Source organism: Ambystoma mexicanum, chromosome 2q (genome assembly GCF_040938575.1).
Source record: "Ambystoma mexicanum isolate Mex_15411 chromosome 2q, UKY_AmexF1_1, whole genome shotgun sequence".
Taxonomy (NCBI): Eukaryota; Metazoa; Chordata; class Amphibia; order Caudata; family Ambystomatidae; genus Ambystoma; species Ambystoma mexicanum.
The window spans coordinates 1,180,472,583-1,180,499,284 of NC_090924.1; the positions used below are offsets into that span (position 1 = coordinate 1,180,472,583).

A 26,702-nucleotide genomic window follows, 5' to 3' on the forward strand; every position below is an offset into this window, starting at 1 on the left:
CTCCCATCCGAGAAAGGGCATCAGCTTTACCGTTCTTTGTACCAGGTCGATAGGTAATTATGAAGTCAAACTCGGCAAAGAATAATGCCCAACGGAGTTGTCTAGAGGATTGGGCTTTTGCGGTTTTCAAATATTGCAGGTTTCGGTGATCCGTAATCACAGTAACGGTGTGTCGGGCCCCCAGCAGATAATGCCGCCAAGCCTTAAAGGCAGACTTGATAGCCAGAAGTTCCTTGTCAGTAATCGTGTAATTGATTTCAGGAGGCGAGAATTTGCGGGACCAAAATGCCACGGGATGCAACTGATTGGTTACCGGGTCCTTTTGTGATAGAACTGCCCCCATGGCAAGGCTTGAAGCATCAGTTTCCACGATGTAGGGGAGTTCGGGGCGAGGGTGTTTTAAGATTGGTGCAGAGATAAATTTAGTCTTCAAATCCTGGAAAGCTTGTTCCGCCTCGGTAGACCATTCAAAACGTTTGTTTTTCTTTAACAAGGCAGTGATGGGCTGGACTATTCGAGAGAATTCGGGGATAAACCTGCGGTAAAAGTTAGCGAAGCCTAACATGCTTTGCACACCTTTTACGGAGGATGGTGATGGCCATTTGAGAACTGCATCGACCTTCTTTGAATCCATACGCACTCCGCCAGGTGATAATATGAATCCCAAGAATTCAACTTCAGTCACGTTGAAAACACATTTTTCCAACTTAGCGAAAAGTTTGTGTTGACGCAATCTTTCAAGGACCATTTTCACGTGTTTCCGATGTTCAGATTCCGATGAAGAATAAACGAGGATATTGTCAATGTAAACAACAACACACACATCTATGAGCTCTCTGAGGACATCGTTCATAAAATATTGAAAGGCGGCCGGGGCATTGCAAAGTCCGAAGGGCATGACCTGATATTCAAATGGCCCATACTTGGTGCGGAAGGCCGTCTTCCATTCATCGCCCTCTTTTACTCGTACCAAGTGGTAAGCTCCTCTAAGATCCAGCTTTGTATATATGCATGCTTTTCGGACTTGGTCCAGGAGTTCAGGGATCAAAGGTAACGGATATCTATTCTTAACGGTGATCTGGTTCAGGGAGCGATAATCTATACAAGTTCTAAGGTCTCCTTCCTTTTTTGGAACGAAGAACAAAGCTGAAGAAGCAGGGGACTTGGAAGGACGAATAAACCCATTTGCCAGGTATTGATCCAGGTATTGTCAAAGGTGAAGGTTCTCAGGCTCGGTGAGGGCATAAATTCTACTACAAGGAGGAGTAGATCCAGGTATCAGGTCTATCTGGCAGTCATAAGACCTATGAGGAGGTAGAGAGTTAGCCTGATCCTTCCGGAAAACATCTTGGTATTCTAGGTATTCGGGAGGTAACTGGGGAGTCTCTGAAGAAATTGCTGCCAGTGCAACACCAGGTGGAGGGTGACAAGTAGAGACACATTCTGGAAACTGGACCGTTCTTGCTCCCCAATCGATCAGAGGATTGTGTTTCTCTAACCAAGGTATTCCTAGAATAATCTGAAACTGAGGGGCCTTGATCACATCGAACACGATCTTCTCATGGTGTCCATCTTGACTTACTAGCGTCACCTCTTGAGTGGTATGCGTTACTGGCCCGGAGGCTATCTCCGTACCATCCACCGTAGTAATGACATCCTTTACAGCCTTGGGACAAAGAGTTAGATTCATCCTCAAAACCATTTCATGATCCACATAATTGCCGATGGCACCGCTGTCGACGTAAGCTTCAATTGCATGTAATCGATCCGGATTATCAGGGCTAATGAGGACCACAGGTATCACGAAATGCGAGGTCACGGAACTGGTTTTCACGCTCGGCAAGAGGACCTCTATTCTTGTCGGGCGAGGTCGTTTCCCTGCTCAGAGTTTGTAACTTTGGTAACTGCAGCTCCTACTGCCTTCTTGGCAGGTTTCACCGGACAGTCTCGAAGAAAGTGCCCTGAGTTTCCGCAATAGAGGCATAATTGCAACTGTTTTCTCCTTTCCCGCTCCTTTTGTGTTAGAGGACCTTTCAGACCCCCTATTTGCATGGGTTCCCCGGAGTCTACTCCTTTGGAAGGAGTTGGCGGTTTGGAAAATACTCGAGCATCAAACTTGGAACGATCGGCCTTCCTGTTCTGCAGTCTGTGATCTATTTGAACGACTAAGTCTATATAGTCCGAACAATCTTGTGGGGGATTCACTACTTGGGCTAACACATCTTTGAGCTCTCCACGTAGACCTCTATAAAACAGCGTAATCCTTTTGTCCTCAGGCCATTGAGTTTCCACTATCAGTCTGTTGAAAGACGCAATATAAGCCAAAAGGTCTTGATTACCTTGTTGCAACGAAAGAAGCTCATTATCCAAGGCCTGCCCCTGTGAATGTCTTGCGAACAGTTTTTCCATACTGAGCTGAAAAGCTTGAAAATCATGGAGGACCGGATCATCTTGATTTACTAGAGGGATCAACCAGTCTGCCGCATTGCCACTAAGGTACGAAAGCACGAAAGCTACTTTAGCTTGATCAGTTGGAAAGGCTGCTGGCCGGCATAAGAAATGCAACCAGCGCTGATTGATAAATACTGCAAACCTCTTTGGGTCACCAGAAAATCGTTCGGGCGGAGCCAGAGGTACATTCCCAGGTAGGCTGATCTGCACTGGATTCATAGAGGATGTAGAAGGAAGATTTCCCCCAGATGCGGGTAACGGGGTCTGTCCGGCTTGTGACTGTAGCAATTGTCTAGCGAGATCATCTGTTCCCTTCTTAGAGCGTTCGTTTCCTGACGGGCTGCATGCACTTCTGCCCTTAGTTCCCCAAGTAACTGGGCTAGCTGGTCGGTATCCGAGGTTTCCATAGCGCCTGGACGGGAGTTTTGTGGTAGGCTTTGCGTTCTGTAACGCTCACCTGATTCCCGTAGAGGCGCCGGTCTTGACTGGGCGTATACCGTATCTTCAAAGGTGATGTGTAACACACGGCTGGCTCTTTGGGCTGGACCTCTGTGCACTGTATGTCCGGCTCGAAGGGTAAGATGTCTGCAGATAGAAAATATGGGATTAAGGAACTGGGTTATTGAATGTCTCTCTCTTCTTCCCTTTCTCTTCTCCTGTAGAACCCCAAAGGTTAACGCTCTCACCTTAGGTAAGTGAACGCCGTGCTCTCCATCTGCCTCGGGGCAGGGTGCTGCAACCAGTTTCTTCACTGGATAAGTGGAGCAGGCCTCTTGACTTCAGAGGACTGCTGTCCGTCGTTTACTGCACAAACGGTAAGTTTCGAGTAATTCTAATGTCTTTAAAGTCTTTAGTAATGATGTTTCTTGTTTTGCAGGGTTCCGGCGATGGCGGATGACGGGCTGAAGTGAGTTGAAGATGGAGCCCGTGTGATGAATAGAAGCGCCTGGAAGCACGTAAGTAAGCGCTTGTTGCCTGCTTCACGATGTGCTCTAACTGTCTTTTTATTTTGCAGGTACAAGTTCGGAGCGGCTGCAGGGTGCCGGAATACCCACTGGGTTAGATGTGGAAAGGAGTAATGGCACGTGAGTATTAAAGTTCCCCAACGTCTTTAAACGCACCTTGTTTTGTCTTTCAGATGCGGGATGCAGCGCCGAAGGCCTCCGGAGCGTGCGAAGAGTTGGTAAGCTTTTGTCTTTCAGATGCCGGAATGCAGCGCGAGGCGTTGGTGACAGCCGATGGACCAGGTAAGTGAAGAGCTGTCACTGAAGACCGTAATGCTAACCTGTTCTTTCTTGTCTTTATAGGTGTTGCTGAAGACTGGATTCAGGATGGTAAGCCTTTTTCCTTAGGCCCAGGATCAGATGCAGAAGACACGATGAGCGTTCTGCTGCAGAGGATGCAGAATAACGCAAAGCAAGATTCATCCATCGGGTGTGGTTTAAATAGCCTCCTGTAGTGCTTAGGTGTCTCCTTCCACAGCCACGCCTAGATAAGAAAAGAGTTCCTGCTTTCCAGAAGAGTTCCAGTGTTCTGAATCTAGGGAGTGGCTCCTGCCCCACCCAACAGGAAAAGTAGTTCCAAACAGAAGAGGATCAGAGGCTCAACTGGCAGGCAAGTAAGCAGCATGGTCTGCTGCAGGTAAGTCCACCCAAGCATTATGAGCCCGGCGCTTCCAGCGCTGGGACTGGGCATATTTATGAGCCTGGTGCCACTGGCGCCAGGACTGGGTCCAAAAGGTCCCAATTGGGACTGGTTGGCACTCGGAACCTGGGTTATGGATCTGCTTCCAAGGGAGTTGGGAAAACCCTGACCTTTTGGAAGCAGAGATCATGACAATAACTATTGGAGTGATGCCGCATAGCACAGAGGAGTGGGTCAATACATCCCACAAGTGGCATGAATATGCACAGAGCAAATCACCTAAACATTTCCCCCAGGAATGAGCATTTGATTTAGACAGGATAATAAATTTACGTAAGGCATTAGAGTAGAAAGGCGCACGTGTACACCAACCCCAAAGGGATAGTTACCCCGACTGGTGTACCAAAGCCACTAAGAGACAGGCTGACTCTAAGACCCTGGCACTGAAAGACTCAAAATCTGTGAAAACTGAGTACACTAACCTGTAGGTACCGGCCCACAAAGCTGGATACAAAGGATTATATCCTGTTCTCCAAGCGGAGCCCCTGTTAAAAGAAAGCCCTGAAGATATTTTGGACACTTCTAACCCTGCTATCTTAAATACCATGCCCGATCAATGGCCGGCTAGCCCACCCAGATTCCACATAACCAACACATTATCACCAGTCCATTCTAATAAACCAGATGACTGGACCATTTACTCCTGAAATACGAGCTCAGATTTCAAAACTGTTTTCACCGGCCTGAGGCACGTTCAAATGATTCCCGAACTGGACAGTCAATACCAGTACTGTTGTATTCCTGCTCAGGCAGCTCTTTGTCACGACCACTGGCCCAAGACACAGGTGCAACACCCACTAGTAGTGGGTACCATGGGTCGCTACCAAAGAATGGCCCATTTATGTCCTTTCGGGACAAACAAACACAGGGGGCCCGGCTGGACTGTGTCCTGGTGCCTCAAGCACCAGGCTCATGTGAAGAAGTAACAAGGGACTACTTTTTCTATTCAGGCCGCTTATTCCAGGCCCAGTTCCACATGTAAGCTGCTGGGTGTGACTGGGTGTGTAGTGGGGGTGGCCCAGAAGCCCAGATATATAATCTGCTCTGTCCTTAAGGCCTGTGCTTCGTGTTACTTTGCACTCAGATACAACATGACGTTCATCGACGCATGAACCTGCAGATACTCACCTCCTGCAAACCGACTATCCTGGTTCTGCAATCGCTCCACAGCAGCCTTCTTCCACGAACTCGCTCACTGCAAAGGAAGACAAAAGACAAGGTTAGAACATTTCACTATTGGAAAAGCGCGCTGCATTTACAACACGCGCGCAACCCTACGAGTCAGCCTACCTGTTACCGGCAGCCGCTGGTCCCGTTCTTCAACACTCAGGCTGCCGCCATCAAACTCAGCAGCTACACAGGTCTGTAGCGCCACCTGCACAGGAAGAGAACAAAAGAACAGGGTTAAGGAAGGAGCGGACAATAAAACACAGAACGAACACCATTACGAGGAAACAAACAGTAACAGGAAAACAAATGATATGGAAGACAAACAAGAACATTGCTTACTTACCAAAAGGACCAGTGAAGGAACTCGGTCCTCGACAATCAAGCGCCCCTGCCAGAAGTAGTGGACGGAGAGCCCACATACATTATAAACCAGGTGAGCCTTCCAAAGCAGGGCATCTACGGGGAATCACGGTTTCAGGAAGGGACGGGAAGTGTGGGCAAGGGCCTTAAACTAGCATACTCACTCATTAAATCCACGCTGGAGCGGCCCTAAGAAGCACCTTCCCGTCATTGCAGCCATCAGTTCAGAAGGGGAACCCAATTCCAGGACCAACCACATCCCTGGGAGGGCTGCAACTGTGCCCCAAGGCCCCCGCAGAGACCAGGTGAGCGTAACAGAACGCAAAGCCTCCCAAGAACCTCTGCCTGGGCGTAATGGAAACCTCGGAAACTGACCAGTTGGCCAAATTGCTAGGGGAGCTACGGGCTGAAGTACATGCTTCAAGACAAGAAACCAATGCTCTGAGGTGGGAAGGTTGTAGGTCAAAGTTTCGAAAACAAAAGGATCGAATGCCTTTTGTTCGACAGTCAAAGGACCGAAAAAAGGGTAGAATTTTTTTTTATGGGGGGGTTCGCCCCAACCCCCCGTTTTCTTTATTAAAAACACTTTTTTTACCAACCCAAACTAAAAAAATATATAAATAAATAAATAAATATCGACCTTTTTTTCCGATCCTTTTGTATTCGAACAAAAGGTCATTCGATCCTTTATTTTCGATCCTTTGACTGGACACCAGGCAGGGAATTAATCGCTTTGCTTAAGGTGCATGCAAATTGGCCAGATAAAGAACCTGCTACTGCTAGGGATTTGAAAATGTTCACTAAGACTGGTGTGAACTCTTCTCGAAATGTGTCCTCGAAAGACGGATTGGGCTAAAATTAACTAATGTAAATAAGCCAAGGGAGAAAACCTTGGATTATTGAAGCCACGCTTACAGCACCTCAAGTATTGGTGGCTCAGTTTATGGGGTTTCAACCAAAGTTTTAAGGCAGTAATGATAGGATAGGAAGGAAAGGGTTTGGTAGCACTTCCATGAGAGGTCGAGACACAAAAGGAAATCACGCAAGCCAAGCTCATGGCGCTGCAAATACAGAGCTTACAACCTCCCCATGGAAGGGGAGGGTTCCTCTCTGCTCTAGGAGGGCGAAGACGAGGAAGAGGAGCACCTCAGTCATTCCAGTCAGGACAAACTGCTGAAAGATATTACTCAAACTCGTACAGTGACCTGTGTAACTATTGTAAAGGGTTTGGGCACTGGAAAGCCGAATGCCCAAATCGGCCTCAGTATGACGGTCGAAGCAGACATCCACTGGCACCAAGTGGGATGGCAAGGTCCCTCCCTCAGCTGCCACAACTTATGACCGATATTTATGATGGCAAAGGGGTCTCTGAACTTGTTGCACCACTTATAACGATTGATCCTGCTGCCTTGTATGTTGATTGAATTGTGTCTGGTCAACAGGTTTCATGTTTGGTTGATAAGGGGGCCTCATGCTCCGCACTAAAAGCCTCTGTTTCCCCTGACACAGCACTCTGATGACAGAGTAAACACTGTAGTTACTCCAATACTTCATTCTGTGTCCACCCTCCTTATGGTTAAGATAGGCCCAATTTCTGACCAACATGCATTTTTGCTGAACCCTTGTTCTCCTTTGAATTTGTTTGAACTAAATTTATTTTGTAAACTATGCTGCACTATTATCTGTTCCCCTGATACTGTATATCTGGACATCCGTACTCCGAGAGCACGAGGTGCTGACAATATTATAGGAAGTCACCCATCTGGACCCTGGGGACCGAAACCGACACTCCCTGTCTGCGGCAGCGGCTATTGGACCAGGTCCCAGTCAAATTATGGTCAATCTATACAAATGATACTGAGTATATGGTTAATGCTGAGCCAGTTAAAATCACTTCTGAATCCTGCCAAGCCCTTGCCATGTGTACCTCAGTATCATATTTCCAGACAAGCTGAAGAAGGTGTCCGCCCTGTGATAGAATCCATTCTCCAACAAGGTATCATTGTGCTGACGCACAGTCCCTGCAATACTCTGATCTTGCCTACGAAGAAGCCAGGAAAAGAGGTTTATTGTTTTATTCAGGATTTACATGCAGCAAATGCAGCCGTGTTGCCATCTTTTCCAGTGGGTCCCAGTACAGCTACCACTTTGTCATGTATTTCCTACACAGCCAAGTATTTCAATGTTGTACATTTGTGTTCAGCATTTTTCTCCATACCCATACATCCTGATGGTATCATTTCGTGTTTACCCATAAATCGACTCAGTGCATGTTCACTACGCTACCAATGTGGTACATAGAAAGTCCTACCCTGTTTTCCCAGATCTTAAAGAAAGATCTTGATTCAGAACAAACTTTATACAGCTTCCCGCATGTATGACCCGTTTCTACTGTTTGGTCCTTGTTGATGTATTTTCTGGGTGGGTGGCTGGATGGGTGGAGGCCTATCCTGGTAGGAAATCAGATGCTGTCACGGTAGCCAAAAAATTACAATTAGAGTTTATAACTCGGTTTGGGTTGCCCCTTAGTTTAGATAGCAGCCAAGGTAACCATTTTACTGGGCAGGTTATTAGGAAAGTCTGCAAAGCATCTGGGAATAATTCAACAGCTCCAATTTACCTACCACCTTCGTTCAAGCGCGCACGCAGAATGCCGGAACGGAAACCTCAAGTTGAGGCTGTCCAAAGTGTGTAAAGAAACAGGGTTGAAGTGGCCCCAAACCTTGCCCCTGTTTCTTTTTGCTATGACAAATAATCCACAGTGTAAACAAAAATTATTGGCCCACAAAATCCTCACAGGTCATCCTATGAGAATGGGAACTGCCCAATCTGCAGTTTCCACAAAAACCCTGCCACTGGAAAAGCACTGATTGGAAAACCTTTGTTGCAGGAATGGGATATTTGATACCGACCCTTGACGTTAAAATAAATAGAGACGGTTTACCTGACTGTCATTGTTAGTGGAGGATATCACAGATGCTTCTGCAGTCTCCTTTTGTTTGTTGTCCCATGAACAAATAGCCACCCAAACTATAATGCTCCAGAACCGTATGGCTCTAGATATTATTCTAGCCTTGCAATGAGGCACCTGTGCAGTCGTACAAAGTGAGTATTGCACTTGTATACCAGGTTACACAAGCAACATCATTGGCATTGCCCACATTTGATATACTGTAAGCCTCCTGCACACTAACACTAAGACTTCCTGGTCCAGATCTTGCTTATAGCAGTGGTAATCATTTTAAGTCTGTCCTGTAGGTCAATGGTCTGTAAATGCCTCTGTTATGGAGTATGCAATACCTACGCTGAAATATCCTAAACTCCTCAAATGCTTTACTATCACGATACTGAAGACATGATTTGTTACGACATGCCAGGATGTGATATTTGTTTCATTGGGGATGTGTGTAATGCGACTGGAGTGAAGGTCTCATAGGAGGGGACTGTGGAGAAAAAGCTTAAGAACTGAAAGTTTTATGTGCTCTCCTAGCATATTACTACTGCATACCGTTGTGCACAAGTATGACAATGACACAATAGGTACAATTTGTAAAACCTTTATTGAAGTTTCTGGGTTTAGAAAAACTCCTATTTTGCCCTATAACTAAGGTAGGAGTAGTCTCGACCATCAAACGATAAACAAAACAGTCCTAGTGGAGTCCGTCAAATCAAAATGGCCTATGATAACAAAACCTAATGCCTGCCCTATCTCTTGTACAAAAAGAGCATAAAGGAGATATGTATATAAAGGAAAAATCAGTGTTCAAAAGAATACATCTCGCTGAATCAGCCCTCCTCCCCACGTTAGACCGCACAGAGTAAGGTGGTCCCTGTAGGCAGGATGATACACTCTGGCTCGCCTGGCCTTCCACGTTAAAGTCTCTTTCCAGACTTCCAAATAATGTTTCAACAAATTATTCATGTAGGTCCCCCTCTGTCGGGCTCAGACCTCTTCAAAACACAGTTCACATAGGACCCCCTCTGTCAGGCTCAGACCTCTCACAACAAAGTTCACATAGGTACCCCTCTGTTGGGCTCAGACCTCTTCAGAACAAAGTTCAACAAGGCTTGCAAGGGGGCTCCGTTCCCCAAGCTTATTACACTTCGGGTTTCCTCAGTCGGCCTCATACCGCTTTCAGATGTCAAAGACTTTCAAATGCGCTTGGCTTCCTTTACAGACCTCCGCAGGACCACTTTGACTAAAAGTTCAAGGTTCAACTTTCACTCTCCCCTTCTCTAGGAGTTAATTTTTACTTACTTCGCTTTTGCAGTTCTTTTGCTTTAACGTTACAAACAATGCACCTTTCTTAGAGACTTTCGAGTAGGTTACTTCCTTTCGCCGGACCACTCTGTTACTCAGTGTTGCTGATTTCACAACTGTCCTTATTTTAAAGTTCATTCACAGGTCTGCCTTTCTTCGCCTCTCATCCACACATGTGCAGCCTTCACTTGCGATATGATGCTGGCACTTCAATCCTTAACACACACCGCTCTCTCAGGTTGCTTGCCAACTCACCGACTGTGCGTTTCTTTCTTGGTTTTACGATTTCCAATTCACGAGTCAAGGTTAGTACCACAGGCTTGGCCTCGCCTCTTCAACTCTGCCGTTCACGCGTGAGGGTCGCGGGTGTCCTTGAAACACAATGCCACCTTCTGATGTGGAATTTGGACTTCTCCACATGTCTTTCGCAGCCTGTCGGAGGCAACAACCTCCAGTAGAAAACTCTTGGGGTTTTCGACTCGCTGCTCTCATCCCTTGGTCCATCGCTCTGCTTCAGTAGGTTTGCCTTCGCCCCAGAATTGCTGCTCGTACTCGTGTTCCGCCTTGCTCAGTGTGTGTCTCTTGGTTCTGCCTTTTATCCATGTGAGGCGAGCTAATTGGTATCAGGTGCATGCGCTTAAAGTCAAGTCCCTGACTTTGCTTGACCTGATTAACAGGACATGTCCAGTACCATGTATGAGAGTTAATCCTGTTACTCTGTCACCCTCTTCCTTGGCCCAGTGTTTGTATAAAAAAGGGGGGTTGGGACCTAGGAGAATCCTAAAAAATAGGATGGGTTAGATGAACAAAAAGGGTGGAATATCACATCTTACCATTGGCTGTCTCACCCGCACCCCCGAATGGTTTATAGTGACTTTTTCGAATGGCATATTTTCAAATGCCATTTTCTCGACACAAATTTTTTTTAATGTCTATTTATTTTTGATTTTTGAAATGGGGGTTCCCCCCGAACCTCCTTTTTTTTAACACTTTTTTGAACGTACGAAACCAAAAGAAAACATAAAATAAAAAAGAATACATTCGGAAAAAAGAATTTGGTCAAATGTTTTCGACAAAATGGTGTTTCGAAAATAAGTTTTGAAAAATGACCGGATATCCCCCCGAATACCCCTCACAAAGGTGATCCTGCCACACTGGTCCACCCCCAGATTCTGTATCCAAAGGTGATGACCGTGCATTGGCCACCTGAGAGAGAGATCCCTGGGGACTAGCGTTGAGACACCCTCTGGTTTCTCACATGCACGCACTGCGAACTGCCTTGTTTAAACCACTATTTCTAGCTTGTATGAGGCAAGGCGGTAGATTGGACTGTGCATGTCTTTTCCATGAAAGCTGCTTGAAGTTGAGCATTCCTACATGCTGGACAGAGATCCCGCTTCTGACATATTTCCCTTTTGGCATATGCAAGCGTATTTTATGTTCTTGCTTTCGTTTAACAAGCATTAGTAGGTGGAAGTCATATTGCAATTGCTATCATCTGCCTCAGACGTGTGTGAATCTTTAAAGAGTGTATTCACCGTGACTAAATGTATTATGCTATGCTGTCCTCCCTGATAACACTAACTAGCACGGCAGAGTGCAACTGGCATCTAATGCTTGTATAATGAGGGTTTGTTCTCGGTAAGTGACAATGTTTCAAGGTGAGGCCTTGCCCCGTTGGGACCACCCCTTACATTGATATGCTTGTATGCCTTTGGGTATAAGAGCAAGGTGCACGAAGGGAGGGAGGGTGCACTGGCCATGGAGTCTTGTGCTGCCGTTGGTTATCTTTTGCTACTGCTTTGCTAATAAATTGTTCACCAATCTACTGGATTTGTGAGTGGTCATTTCTCCACCACATCATATACCAGAAGAGTATTTGGAGCTTAGATGTATATCAAGCTTTGAAAACTACCTTGACACACTGGAGGTTAATGAAATAAGTCTTTTATTGAGGTTAAGGCTTTGGAAACTCCCTCTTCAAGCCTTTACTGCTAGATGGGGTGGGGGTCGGTCTTTGAAATGCCAATTTTATGTAATGTCTGACGTTCCCCATTTCCTATTGTTAAGACCCTTGTTTAGAATGCCAAGACAGGGATGTCTTAAATCATTTGTAAGACAAGCAAGATAACGACCTATAAAGAAGCTGTACTTTTAAAGGATATTGCCTTGTATTTACTGGCAGCTTGGCAAAAGAGGACAAGATTTTTTCATGGAAGTCAATTAGCATGGTCCTGTCAAACCTGAGAAGTCTTCCATGGCTAGAAGTTATTGATTTATGGCATTTTAATATTAGCATTGCAAGATAATCAATTGATTAACTTGAACCATGTAACGTAGGTGAATGAATATATGTGTAGCCTTTAAGGTCCAGTTTATTTGTGTTGTCTGATGTCTATGCATGTGATTCCGATTGTTTCAATTTACATGATATTCATTGAGTATTGTAGTTTAGGATATTGTAGCAATTCTTTTCTTGTTGGCTAAACATGTATGACTACAGTCATTTTGTATATATTTGCAATTTGTTTTATACAGATTCATACTTGGCATTATAAGGTTTATATGTTTGTTATGTTATGCATTTTATACGTAATCTGTTTCGATTGAGAACCGCAGGGAGTTATTAAGGAACATTTTAATTGTCAATAGGAATAATCATGTGTTACTGAACTTTGTGAGTTTTATGAAATAGTTTAACTGATTTTTGTACATCTAATATTGCATCAAAACAACCCCCTCTTTTGTGTCGCTTACATCTTCTTTAAAAATGGTTTAAATATGTGAACAGATAGTCACTCATTGACACTTACAAACAGTGTATATTTTTTATTTGTTTTGAAGAACAATCTAGTTCAACATATGTTGCTGAAAATATGTGCAATCTATTGTACATCAGGTTCATTGTTTTGTTCTGTTTTCTTTTCACCACCAGAAATTTAACAATGACTGGTGGATAGGTCGACTGGTGAAAGAAGGCTGTGAGATAGGATTCATCCCAAGCCCAGTCAAACTAGAGAATATGAGATTACAGCATGAACAGAAGGTGAAACAAGGAAAGTTCCACACAAGGTAAACCATAGCACACGGAGCATGTATGGTGAGGGGAGAAATTGAATGAAAGTACAGATTAGTGGAAATTAGGTCTAGTGGCTAAACTGCTGCCCTTGAAATGTGAAGACCCCATGTCAGACCCCAGTTTAGGCACTTGGCCAAGAATGTTGGCCATGAAAATACTGTATGTAATAACATGTATGCATTTACTGTATGTAACCAAGCTTAAGCATTCTTGTTACGGCTGCGCCCGGCTACCCCAGGGTTTGGAGCGCATTATCAAATAATAAACTAAATTAAACTAAACTAAATGTTGTGATACTGGGGGAAATCCCTTGATTTCCATGTGCTCAAATTGTAAATCTTTTTCAATCTAAGTATGTGAAAAGCAACTTTGGAGTTTGCTGTGTAACCTTGTCTCATTTACATATGCCTTAACAACAACATCCATCCCTTTGTTCCCCAGCACATCCAGTTTTCTTGAATGTTGTCTCTAATGGATTCCACAAGCTGTCTTGTTCTATGGGCAGCACCTCAGGTGTATGGGAGGTTCCTACCACAATGAATGTGTTTTATTTTTATAGTGCAGCCCTGCTTTTTGGTTTGGAGGTAGGTCTTTGCGATCTTCATTACTAACAAAAACAGTTTTTAGGTGTTTCATATGCTGCAAAATTGTATGGGACATGTGTGCTGCTGTTCCCCATCATGGGGTCTTGCATGGATTCACATGCTATGAATATTCCCCGTCGTTAGGTTGTGAATCCTCACTAAAATAAAGCAATTTAGCTTTAAGATATAAACGTCATCGTCACTTGTATAGCCCATTGCTGTCACTTTGGGTCATACTGCCCCAACCAATGACACTCATTCTCCTTAGCTCCAACCGCGGTGCTTCAGATGCGCTCCTTAACTTTCTCGAGTATTTCACATATTTTCTTTCTTCCAGATTTCTTAAAATTTGTCACCGTTGTGACTTGTCGCTAGCAGGGATCAATTGCCGGTCTCAATTCCACTGTCTGTCGGATCATTACATCGTGTGAGGCCGCAGACCGGCTTAGTTCACGGGCCATGTCGGAGGCTTAGAAGAAGAGCCTCTTCGAGGCCTGTTCCAGATGCGATCAGAAGAACTTCTTCATCGAGGAACGCTACCAGAAGTGCATTTCCTTGCCTGGACCCGGACCACAATGTGGACGGATGCCCCATCTGACAGTCTTTCTCCACTAAGACAGTTAAAGATCGTCATTGGATACTGGGCTAATGGCTGGAGGAAGGTAAGACCTCGGACCCAGCGTCTGTGTACAGTCATGCCTCTTTCAGGACATAGCAATCCCAAAGCTCGTACTCCCTCTGGCAAGAGATTGAGATCCTTTGAGGATGCTTCCAAGGGAGAAGGTACCTAAAAAGATGAAGTAGTCGAATGCTGCGACTTCCTCGTCGACGAGCACTGCAGCGTCTCAGTCGTCCCGATTGGCGATGGACACAAAGAGAACCCTGTCTTCGGAGGGCCGGAGATCGTCCACTACGTTGTCATCAACCCTGTTGAGGAAATATTATTGTTCATCATCATAAGAAGCGTCAGTGTCGATGACCCCAAAGATTTACTCATCAACACCAAGACCTTTGTTGAAATCATCAGCATCGCCGGACCTCATTGACGACACGGTCTGCCAGTATTTGTTTTTGTATTTTTGAATTTATAAAACGCACTGAACAGAATGAACTGTATAATGGCGCAGATGACAACCATAAGAAAGAGGATATAACAAGATTCATATCAACCCCTTGTAATCAAAAGGGTTATCTATCTGAACAGGAAGGTCTTTAGTGCTCGGCGAAACTGAAGAAGCAAGCTCATAGTTCTCAGTTCAAGTGGCAGGGAGTTCCGCAGTTTTGGACCAAAAACAGCGAATCTTCTGTCACCCTGTGACTTGTCAATTGAATGAGGGATAGTCAAAAGATGACTATCCTTGTAGAGAAGCTGCCTTACGGGATGAAATGGCTGAATAAGCTCCCTCAGATATAAAGGGCCGATACCATTTACACATTTGAAGACGGTGCAGGCTGTATTAAACCTAATACGGTCTTCAATTTAGAGCCAATGTAGCTCACAACGAAATGGGGATACAGAGGAGCGAAGGCCAGGAGAAAAGGCCAAGCTCACTCTCTGCAGCTCCGCTGCGAGTGAATCCACAGCTGATCCAACATCCGGCAGCTGCAACAGGGAAAGCCGTGCAGAGTGTCGCCGTAGCACAGGAGTGCTTGGAGATCCCCTCCGACCCACAGCAACGCCCCACATCAACATCAGCTGCTGTCCTTGCCCCCCTAGCACCAGAGTGTTCCATGATGTCCCTCATGGCCATTGCCGGCCACGAGAGGAGAGGAGAGGCCAAGATGGCCGCTGCCGTGGTTGCCGCAGTAACCAGGAACACAAAAGCCTCTGCTGAGGCCCACGATTGGTCTGCCGTTCCAGCCAGCCCCTCCCCTCCTGCCTTTAATGGAGGGGGGGCTCAACCGCCAGGCGGAGCCGCAGAGGAGCGAAGGCCAGGAGAAAAGGCTAAGCTCACTCTCTGCAACTCGACGGTGCGGATGGCGCATCCAGGCTCTCTCAAGCTCACACAAGGTAAGGCCTCCAGCCTCTTTGCCTACCAGTCACACCCCCTGCGTGCACCTACCCAGGTAACAGCCAGGCGCACCACGCAATGTCCCTACAGGAATGCACGACTACGGTCACGCACCCTTCCTACCATTCCCCTCACATACACACCCAACATAGGGTACCGCAATGCAAGGGTTGGCGTGAGAAGCCAGCCTCCAAGCATCACGTGCTGCTTTACTAAGGCCAACCCCAGCCCTTGTACTGCCACGCATTCGGTGGCAATGCTACGACAGACTTTCAATGTCCATACCACCAAACAAGACCTCATGGCTGCCACAAACAAAAGTACCTCTATTAACATTAACTCTGCACCTCCACTAATGCCCAAACCTACTGGCGCTCCCATGCCCACTGCTCATGGTAATGCCGCCCCATGGCCACTCACTGTACTATGTTGCCTAATGCCATGCCTATGCCTACTGCTCATGTTGATGCCGCCCTCATGGCCACTCACTGTACTATGTTGCCTAATGCCATGCCTATGCCTACTGCTCATGTTGATGCCGCCCTCATGGCCACTCACTGTACTATGTTGCCTAATGCCATGCCTATGCCTACTGCTCATGTTGATGCCGCCCTCATGGCCACTCACTGTACTATGTTGCCTAATGCCATGCCTATGCCTACTGCTCATGTTGATGCCGCCCTCATGGCCACTCACTGTACTATGTTACCTAATGCCATGCCTATGCCTACTGCTCATGTTGATACCGCCTTCATGGCCACTCACTGTACTATGTTGCCTAATGCTATGCCTATGCCTACTGCTCATGTTGATGCCGCCCCCATGGCCACTCACTGTACTATGTTGCCTAATACCATGCCTATGCCTACTGCTCATGTTGATGCCGCCCTCATGGCCACTCACTGTACTATGTTGCCTAATGCCATGCCTACTGCTCATGTTGATACCGCCCTCATGGCCACTCACTGTACTATGTTGCCTAATGCTATGCCTATGCCTATGCCTACTGCTCATGTTGATGCCGCCCCCATGGCCACCCATGACTCCATCCCACCCACTATTTCCGAGCCACTCTCCACTCCGGCTAGCCCACCCACCTCCACGCCTCTCTGCCTACACACTCAGGTGTGCACTGATTAATGCCTGATCCATACCCGCACACGCCCTTGAAGTCAACGACCTGCTCATCAAGGACGACCTCGACCTCCTCATCCTTACTGAAACTTGGCTCAATGAAACGTCAGGCCCAGCCCTATCCCTTGCCATCCCACCTGGGTATTCCATCTTCAGGAAAGACCGCACCTCGCAGAAAGGTGGAGGCGTTGCCCTCATCGCCAGGGAAGCCATTGCCATTAGAGAAGTTGCAGGCCTGCTTGACAGCAACAGCGACTACCTCCCACTCAAAATTGACATTTCCCCTAACTGCACCATAACCATACACATTGTATATAGACCCCCAGGCTCATCCTCTGACTTCCATGACACCCTTATCCACGCACTGTCCAACAACATCAAAAAAAATCACACTTCTACTTTTTACACAATTTACTTCTGGGTGACCTCAACCTAGGGCTGAACGACCCTAAGGACCCCCCCTGCGAAATCCCTCAAGAAAGCCCTGTCCAACCTCGGCTTCGCACACTCCATCTCCGAGCCCACTCATATAAAAGGGCGCTCCCTCGACTGGATCAGTCATCACAACTGCTCCCTTCTCATCACTGCCAACATCCCCATCCCTTGGTCGGACCACCACTACATCCAATTCACCCTCGGAACCAAGAAAGTGGCCTTCGCTCCTCCCCACCGTGCCCAGCAACCTACACTAGGAGCTCTCGCCTTCTCACAGTTCAGAATCTAGCACCCTACCTCCTGAACCCTGCCCTCCAGGCTCCCTCCTCTAACAACCCCGAAACCTTAGCTGACACCTTTAAGGATATCATCACGTCAGCCGTTGACGCCTTTGCTCCATTGACCCTAAAAAACGCAAAAAAAGCCAAACATGCCAACTCATGGTTCTCCAAAGAACTTCATGAACAACGTGCGCAAAAAAGGACTGCCCTCGCCTCTTGGAAGGCTAGCCCCTCTGAAGCCACCAAACAGAAGTTCAAAACCATCTCCAAATCCTACAAGACTAACATTACCTTAGCCAAGGCCGCCTCCTTTAACACCAGGATCGCTGAAGCCAAGTCAGGGTCCAAGGAACTATTCACCATCTTTAGGGAACTGGAAAAACCATCTGCCCCCGCCATCAATCATCAAAGATGACAAGTGGTGTAATATGATTCAGTCGGCCATGCTAGAAAAGCTCAACACCCTCCAAACCAAAATCTGCGGCCATCAAAAAGCCCTCTCCAATATCATAGCCAACTTGCGCTCTGAGCCACCCATCAAGACCAGCGCCTCCCCTTTATTTGAATTCAAAGATATCACTGAGCGAGAGGTCATCACCCTGCTCAACTCCATCAAACCCTCCAATTGCAAGGGCGACGCCAGCCCAGCTAGCCTCATCAAAGACTCAGCACCTACCCTAGCCCCCTTCCTTACAGCTTTTATCAACTCCTCCTTCCAGTCAGGCCATGTCCCGTCTGGACTCAAGGAAGCTTGGGTGCGCCCACTCCTTAAAAAATACCTCGCTTGACCCCACAGTCCCTGGTAATTACAGACCTATTACCACTGTACCCTTCCTGCTCAAAGTTTTGGACGAATCAGCTTACCTGCAAGTCCAGAAGTTCTTAGAGGATAACCGGCTCCTAGGCCTGCGGCAATCTGGATTCTGCCCACGGCACGGCACTGAAACGGCCCTCCTAGACCTTAAGAATCAAATGGACGATCTTAGAGATGCAGGCAAACCTGCTCTCCTACTGCTCCTTGATCTATCCGCGGCCTTTGATCTCGTGGACCACAACACCTTGTGCCACCATCTAGCCACCCAAGCCAACTTCTCCCCGAGAGCCTGTCAATGGATCACCTCCTTCCTCCAAGAAAGGGCCATGAAAGTCTTCTCCGAGTCTGCATCCGCCACCCTGAGCCTCCTCACCTGCGGTGTTCCCCAGGGGTCCTGTATAGCACCTACGCTTTACAACCTTTTCACAAGACCCCTGTTCAGCATCTTGGATTCCCTTGGCATATCCTACACCAATTACGCGGATGACACACAGGTACTCATCCCACTCTCGGGCGACTACCTAGCAGACACTAACACCCTCACCACTATCATCTCCACCATCCAATCCTGGATGGCAGAGAACTGGCTTTGCCTCAATAGTGAAAAAACTGAACTCCTCCTCATAGGATCACCTTTAACATTGGGCAACCTTGGAGACCAGTACTCCTCCTTCACCATCGATAACATGGTTTGAGACCTTGATAGGAATGTTAAGACCCTCGGAGTCTACCTTGACTCCGACCTTTCCATGGACAGACAGGTCAATGCTATCGCCACCTCTTCAGCCTATTACTCTAAAATCCTCAACGCTGCTAGGCCCTTCCTGGCCCGCCACAATTGCCTCACCATTGCCAGGGCAATTATCGGGTCAAGGCTAGACTATTGCAATGCCCTCCTCGCTGGCAAAAACGTGGCCAAATTGCAGCTAGCTCAAAACAATGCGCTCAGGGCAGCCACAGGTACCGCCAGAAGAGACCACATCTCTGAAATCAGAAGGCAAGCCCACTGGCTCCCTGTCAAAGAGAGAATTGTCTTTAAAACGCTTGCCCTCACCCAAAATGCCTCCACAAGCTCGCCCCGCCCTACCTGATCGACAGAATCATCAGGCACATGGCCACTAGACCCCTAACATCACGCTATGCCAACACGATTGTCACACCTACCTCACGAAAGGTGCGCAGTGGAGGTTCCAGCATCCCCACCCAAGCAGCCACGCACTGGAACGCACTGCCACCTCACCTAAGACTGATTGAATCACACCTAGCCTTCCGCAAGTCTATCAAAACTAGACTCTTTGTCTAAACAGAATATCTATCACAAATTGGTTTGAGCAATTCCCTGCATATCTGTTCGTTACTGTGTAACCATGAGCCCATTGGGCACCCGCCTGTAACTCAAGTCTGCTTATCATCTGTAACAGCGCCTCGATGCCTCATGGGCTGCAAGCGCGCTTGATAAATGCAAATACATAAAATAAATGAGTGGTTTTCAACTTGAATATCAATCTGACTGCTGCATTCTGTGCTTTCTGAAGTTGCTGAAGTTGTTTAACAGGAATACCCAGCAGTTGACTATTACAATAGTCCAGGTGGGCGCTGGTTAAGGCTCCCACCACAGCCGCCTGATCTTCCGTAGGAATATAGGAAAGCACTCTAAGTAGCAATCGCAAGACAAAGTACACCGCTTGAGTCTTGGCTCCAACCTGGGCTTCAATCCCAAGGTCCTCCTGCCAGATACAGCCCAGATTTATTATCTTCAATACAAATTTTAGAATTTTGCCCAAAAGCAAGGGAATAGGCAGATTCTTTGCTGTGTTCATCAAATGCTTTGGCCCAAACAAAATAAGCTCAGTCTTTGATGCGTTGAGCTGTAGATAATTTTTTGCTATCCAGCTACTTACCTCTTCCAGGCACTGGCCTAGTTGATTAAGTGCTTCCTCGAATTTGGCAACTCGAATGAAAATCTGTGTCATCCGCGTACGAGTGAAAATTCAACCCGTAATGCTTCAGAATTTCCAAGAGGGGTTGGATGTACAGATTGAACAGCAGAGGAGACGGGGAGGATCCCTGCGGGACTCCACAACTTAGAATGATGCGGTCCGACAGGAACTCCCCCACCCTTACTCGCTGTTGTCGGTCAGTTAAAAAAGACCTAAACCAACCCAGTGCCAAGTCAGAGACTCTTCCTACTTCCTGCAGCTGTTCTAAGAGGATGTCATGGTTCACAGTGTCAAAGGCTGCGGACAAATCCAACATCACCAATAGTGAAAGTTACCCTTGGTCCGCAGCCTTTAACAGTTCATCCTGTACAGCCAGGAGTGCAGTCTCAGTTCCATACTTTGGCCGAAACCCGGACTGCAATTTATCCAGTATCAACTAATGTTCGACAAATTCCTGCAGCTGGTTGGTAACAACCTTTTCAAGTATTTTAGCTGGCCAGGGTAGCCCTGCAATGGGGCGATAGTTTTGAAGAATCCCCACATCTAAAGATGTTTTTTTCAACAGAGGTGAGACAATGGAGAGCTTCAAATTTTCTGGAACAATCCAGTACCAGTTTTTGTCACGTTGACGGGGTCATCGACGACTGCAGGCACCATCTCAATGCTCACGACAGCTGTCTCACGGGTAGCATTGCCTCCGAGGCCTCCATCAGTCCTGCTGGGTCTATTCCGCGCAAATTACCTTCTCACAGGTGCGCCTGTGCTAGGCACCTTTCTGAGAGGTTCTAGCAGAGAGAGGGAGCCACCTCCAGATCTCTTGTCTACCAAGCCCACAAGGGTCCCTCAGCTACCTGCCACCATCCCTGTGGGCCCTCCCAGGGTCATGGCGCCAACCCCGGTCCCTGCTCCTGCCACCCTGTCGGAGGAGGAGGAGGAGGAGGTGTTTGAAGACATCAGCTCACACACTATGGAGCATGGTGTTGGTCTGCTTCCACAGCCAGCCCCAGGGCCTGCACAACCACTTCAGGCTGCTCACCCTATAAACTTCTGGCCTCATGCACCAATGATGCCTCAGGCTCCAAGAGATCCATTGGCAAGAGATGTTTCCTTGGACATTTTCTCAACTCTCCATACTCTGGTCTCAGAGATTCAGCAGCGTCTTCTGCCTGTGGCTTCTGGTTCCCCTGTGGTTCCAGTCCCAGCTCCTGTGACCAATCCACCAAGACCGTCTCTACGCCACCAGTCTCCACCTATGCAATGCCTGTGATCCCACAGCCGCCTCCTGCTCCATGGCCCATTATTGTAGAGGAGTTGGTCCTAACAGGAACAGATACTAATACAGACACCAACATGGATACAGATGGTACCCAGGGTACAGAGGAGTTTGTTGACTATGGCCCTGCAGACGGTGTGCCACCATATGTAGACCTACCATCAAGGGACTCTTCCGCCCGGATGAAGTGGGATCTTTCCAGGCTATGATCTCTTGGGCAGCCAAGCTTTTCAACCTGTTTCCAGGGGAAAAGAAAGAGGATTCCTTTTCCAGCAAAGTGACTCTTCCAGAAAGACTGTGGTCTCAGTTCGTCTTCTAGATGACGCCCCTCATTACAAGTCAGGCGTTAAGGGTTTAACTGAGCCGTCGGCGCCGTTAACCCTTAACGCCTGATTCACACTTTAACTCCTGCTTTTTGCAGGCGTTAAAGTCCAAGGCGCTAAGCGACCTTGGTGCTAATTACGGCACCGTAATTTATGGTGCCGTAATTAGCGCCTTCCCCATCCCCATTATGCCTTATGGGGCAAAAATGGGGAAGGGCAAATGGTGAATGGGGAATTACCGCCCCACTCACCTTGGAATGGGGCGGTAATTCCGCCATCCACCATGGCGGAATCCGGCATGGACCATGGTGCTAATAGCACCATGGTCCACCGCCTGACTTGTAATGAGGGCCAACGTCTGGGAGGGTGGGCTGGTGGTGATGCAGAAACCCTTTTCCATGCCTACTAGAAAGGAGAAGCTGGAGAAGAAATATAGGATCCCGGATACAGCTCCTAAATGCTTCAGAGGCCATCCGACACTGGACTGAGTAGTCTCGGCTGCTACGAGGAAGAGGTTGTCTAATCCATAATCCTCTTGCCCAGTTCCTCCTGACCTGGAAGGGAAGAAGCTTGATTGAAAGTGCATAACCACCACTGTGGCGTCCAGCCATCCTTGCATGCTACGACAGAGAACTCTGATACAGTTGGGGCCCATCCTCTATTTCCTGCCAGATGACAAGAAAGCAGAGACCATGGCTATCTTTCAGCAGGGGTAAGTGACATCTGACCATGCAATCACAGTCGCCTTTGACTTTGTTGATTCTGGCAGATGGGCAATGGGGTCCCCCTGCGCCATCAAGGTTGGTTCGGGCTAAAACTCCAGACAGGACAACCAAGCCAAGGTGGTTGACATGCCTTTCGACAGGAATAACCTTATTCGGAAAAGCTGTGGGTGAGTCTCTCCTTGCCATGAAGACTGACACAAAGACAGCACGCTCTCTGCTCATGCTGCATCAGAGGAGACAAACCTTTAACTCCCAGAAAAGGAAGGTCTGCCAAACTTCTAAGCTGCTCAGCCCTTCCTACCGTCAGCCCTCCCACTCCAGTGCACATCAGGTACATACGGGCCGCTCCCAGCCCTATAGGGGAGGCGCCCAGCATTGTTGTCTGCAAATCACCAGGACACAAAAGGAAGCCTGACCAGGCCTAGCCCCGAAATTCAACTTTAGCACCCCAGTGCGAGTGCGGCTATCTTAGTTTGTCGACATGTGGTGCAAAATTGCCATGAACAAATGGGTGCTTAACGTCATTGAGCAGGGACACTTCCTATAGTTTCAGGACAAGTGCCCCCGTATTTCTCAAATGCTAACGCAAGAATAGCACAGAGCACCACTCATCGAAGACGTTCAGGGCATGCTGCTGAAAAGGGGAACAGAACCTGTCTATGCGCTTCTGGGGCTCCGGAGTGTACTCCTGATACTTTCTGGTTTGCAGGAAGTCAGGCGGGTGGAGGTCCATCCTGGACCTGTGTCGTCTCAACAAATTCCTGACGTCCCAGAAATTTGGGATGGTCACACTGCAACACATGCTCATCCAGCTGGAAGAGGGAGATTTCCAGGTGACGCTGGATCTGGACGATACCTATTTCCACATCCCCACTCACCCAAAACATCGGAAGTTCCTAAGGTTCGTCATCCACAGAAGACATTATCAATTCAAGACATTACCCTTTGGCCTCAAACCAGCCCAAGGGTTTTCACCAAATGCCTAGCCCCAGTGGCAGCGTTCTTTCGACAGAATGGAGAGTATATCTACCCGTACCTACCCTGTTGGGGATGATGTCCTCGTGCATCCATCTAGTTCACCATTGTAGGCTGCAATGAGGCCACTTCAGGAGTTCCTGGATGCCAGGTGGAAGTAGATCTCTGGCTCATGGAACGACAGGATAGTCCTCAATCACATTTTCCACCAAGCCCTGCACTGGTGGTCGATTCACCCTCACATCTCGCAGGGAACTTCATTCATGGCCCCTGCGCATCAGGAGACTGTCACAACCCACGCCTCGCTTGAAGGTTGTGGCGCCCACACAGGATGTCTATATGCCAGAGACATATGGCTTCCAGAGGAAAAGGCATTGCATATCAATGTCCTGTACCTGCAGGCAGTTTTCTGGGCCCTCAAGTCTTCCTAGCCTCAGCTCTTGGGAAAGGTGGTCAGGTTCTTCACAGACAACACAGTCACCATGTATTACACACATTCCCGCCGATACCATTGCTGCTGCACACTAAAAATGTCCCGCTGCAAGGTGATCCTCATTGCGCCGATGTTGCCCAGGCAGATCTGGTACTAGATCTCCTCCACCTTTCAGTGGCACCAGCATTCAGACTGCCTCCTCTCCCAGACCTGGAAGGATCCATCCTGCACCATGATCCAGCATCTGAGCCTAGCGCCCTGGCTCCTGCAGTCCTAGAGTTTGGACACTATTGATTGCCCTTGGAATGCAAGAACATTCTGGCTAAGGCCAGGGCTCCATCTACATTTCCCTGTCACAAGCACAAGTGGACGCATTTTACAGTATGGTGCCGGTCGAAGATCTCCATGGCGCGTTACAGTGCACCGGTAAGCTCTCAAAGAGTTCCTCAAGGGGCTCTTCAGGACTTTGCCACAAGTGAAGGTTCCTGTGTGTTAGCCTAATGTGCTACCTCCAAGCTCATAGGGCCACCGTTTGAACCTATGCATCGCTCCCCTTGAAGTTTCTTGGAACACCGCTTTCCTTGTGCTTATGACATCGGCCAGGAGGGTTGTTGAGATGCACGCTCTTGTTATTTGTCATTGCACCCAGCGCAAGTGATGCTAAGGACTCATCCTTCCTTTATGCCCAAGGTCCCGTCAGACTTTTATTTAAATGAGCCTTCCTGCTGTCTAACCGATAAGTTAAAGAATGCAGAGCCACAAAAACGGTGTTGGCAGATGGAGGATCAAGCCAGTTTGAACACCTTCAAATCAATCCTATGTAGTGAGCCAGTCATAAAAGTCCACAATTTTAATAAGGAATTCATCCTTCAGACCGACTCCTCTTAGGTTGAGATAGGTGCAGTGTTATCTCAGAAATACAATGGTGTGGAACATCCCGTGCTATACATCAGCCAGAAGTTATTTCCTTGAGAAAGAAATTATGCCACCATTGAAATAGAGGCACTGGCAATAAAGTGGGCTATAGGATACCTAAAATGCTATCTAACGGGGAGAAAATGTAGGCTTATCACTGGCCATTCTCCCCTCTCTTGGCTTAGTCCCCGAAAGTATACTGTAAGGGTGCAGAAGTAAGGCTCGGATACAATGGTGGCATGTATTTGTGTATACACCTTTAGTTATTAATAACAGGTTGGAAACTTGCCTCTCTATCCCTAAAGTTAAGAGGATTTTCCTATGAAAACGAGTGAAATTGTCAGGAAGTCCAAAACTGAAAAGTCTTTCACAGTTGTGTCTCAAAACCCATCTCTGTCCCTAACACTAACAATCGAAAGTAATTGTGCAAGGATGATCTTTTCTCTGTTCTTTGTGTTTTCAAGAAGCAGAACAGTTCCCAGTCTCTCTGGTAATAAAAAGTGATGCAAAAAATGTTCAGAAATATAGGATTCCAATGTTAGGATTGTGCTCCTTTCCCCTAGACTTCTCCTTATCATATGCCAATCCCTTTAGGGCTGCTGAGCCCCTTTTCTGTTAGATAAAATGTCACTGTGTAATTCACATGGTAATGCGTCTTGTGCCTCTTGCCACAGTTTGCTATCAAGAGTAGGATTCCTTTTATCAGTTCCAGAGTTCTTTACCCTCTTGCTCTCAATCTCTCATGTGGGTGCGAATCACAATATTTTACACAGCTTAGTTCACTCCTGCCAAGCCAGCGTTTTCTCATGGACTATGTCTCTATTTCACAGGGTCCCAGAACCTCTTTTCCTTATGTGGGTTTGGGTCCCAGACTCGTAAAGGTGTGTTGTATCTACTTGGTCCACTCTCCTGCCAAACATACAACTCTTCCTGCTTTGTTTCGTTTGCATTCAAGCTCCCTTACCCTCTTATTCTTCATCTCTTAATTTGGGTGCGATTCCCAGACCCGCACTGCTGCATTGTACCCACTTCGGTCACTCTCCTGCCAAACATAGAACTCTTTATGCTTAGTTTTCTTTTCATTCATGGACCCAGATCCTCTTATTCTTGACCTCTTATTTGGGTGCTTGTCCTAGACTCGCACTGCTATGTTGTATCCGCTTGGTTCACTCTCCTGCCAAATATACAATTGATTAAAAGTCTCAGACCCTCTTATTCTCAATCTCTCATTTGAGTTCAGGTCCCATACTCGCACTACTGCATTGTATGTGCTTGGTCCACTCTCCTGCCAAGTATAAAACTCATTCAGGGTCCCAGACCCTCTGCTTCTGACTTTATATTCACCCAGTTGCTTCCCCGGACCGCCAGTACCTCCCAGGAATCCGGCATACCCGCTTCCCTCCTTCTCACAGGTATTAGCTGTTCCCGGGCAGCTCCATACGATTGCGAGGCTCCGGTAGTGTTCGGGCTTCCAGCGGGGTCTGCAGTGGCTTTGCAGTCTTCCAATGCTTCTTCGCTGGAGCTTCGGACGCTTAGAGGATTCACTCAGCGGCAACCCAAGTCGTCCTCTCCTGGCAGACTACGTTCGAGTTCTCCCTTTCTTCTCCTTACGGTTTCCCTTGCTGCTCGTGTCTGCTGCTTCCCTGCACGTCTTCCACTGTTCCTCCTCAGGGGACCACTCTCTCCTGTCCGTATTCCAGCTGAGCACCTTTCAAGCTCCTGCATGGCATTGTTGTACCGCTTTGGACCAATCACTTGTTTTGATAAGCTAGACCACTCATTTTGCTTATTTAGAGTGATCCTTGGACTCCTGGTGATCTTCCTCTTCACAGT

General features: G+C 47.4%; 1 protein-coding gene across 8 annotated transcripts in view; it reads left to right on the plus strand.

The window, feature by feature from the left end:
* The window catches only part of CACNB2 (calcium voltage-gated channel auxiliary subunit beta 2), a 1,556,216-nt gene that overhangs the window by 1,277,707 nt on the left and 251,807 nt on the right, over positions 1–26,702 (plus strand). For all 8 annotated transcript variants that reach the window (XM_069648579.1, XM_069648581.1, XM_069648584.1 and 5 more), the window contains one exon: positions 12,882–13,018. In XM_069648579.1, coding sequence (XP_069504680.1) covers positions 12,882–13,018 — 137 coding nt within the window. The remainder of the gene's footprint in view (positions 1–12,881; positions 13,019–26,702) is intronic.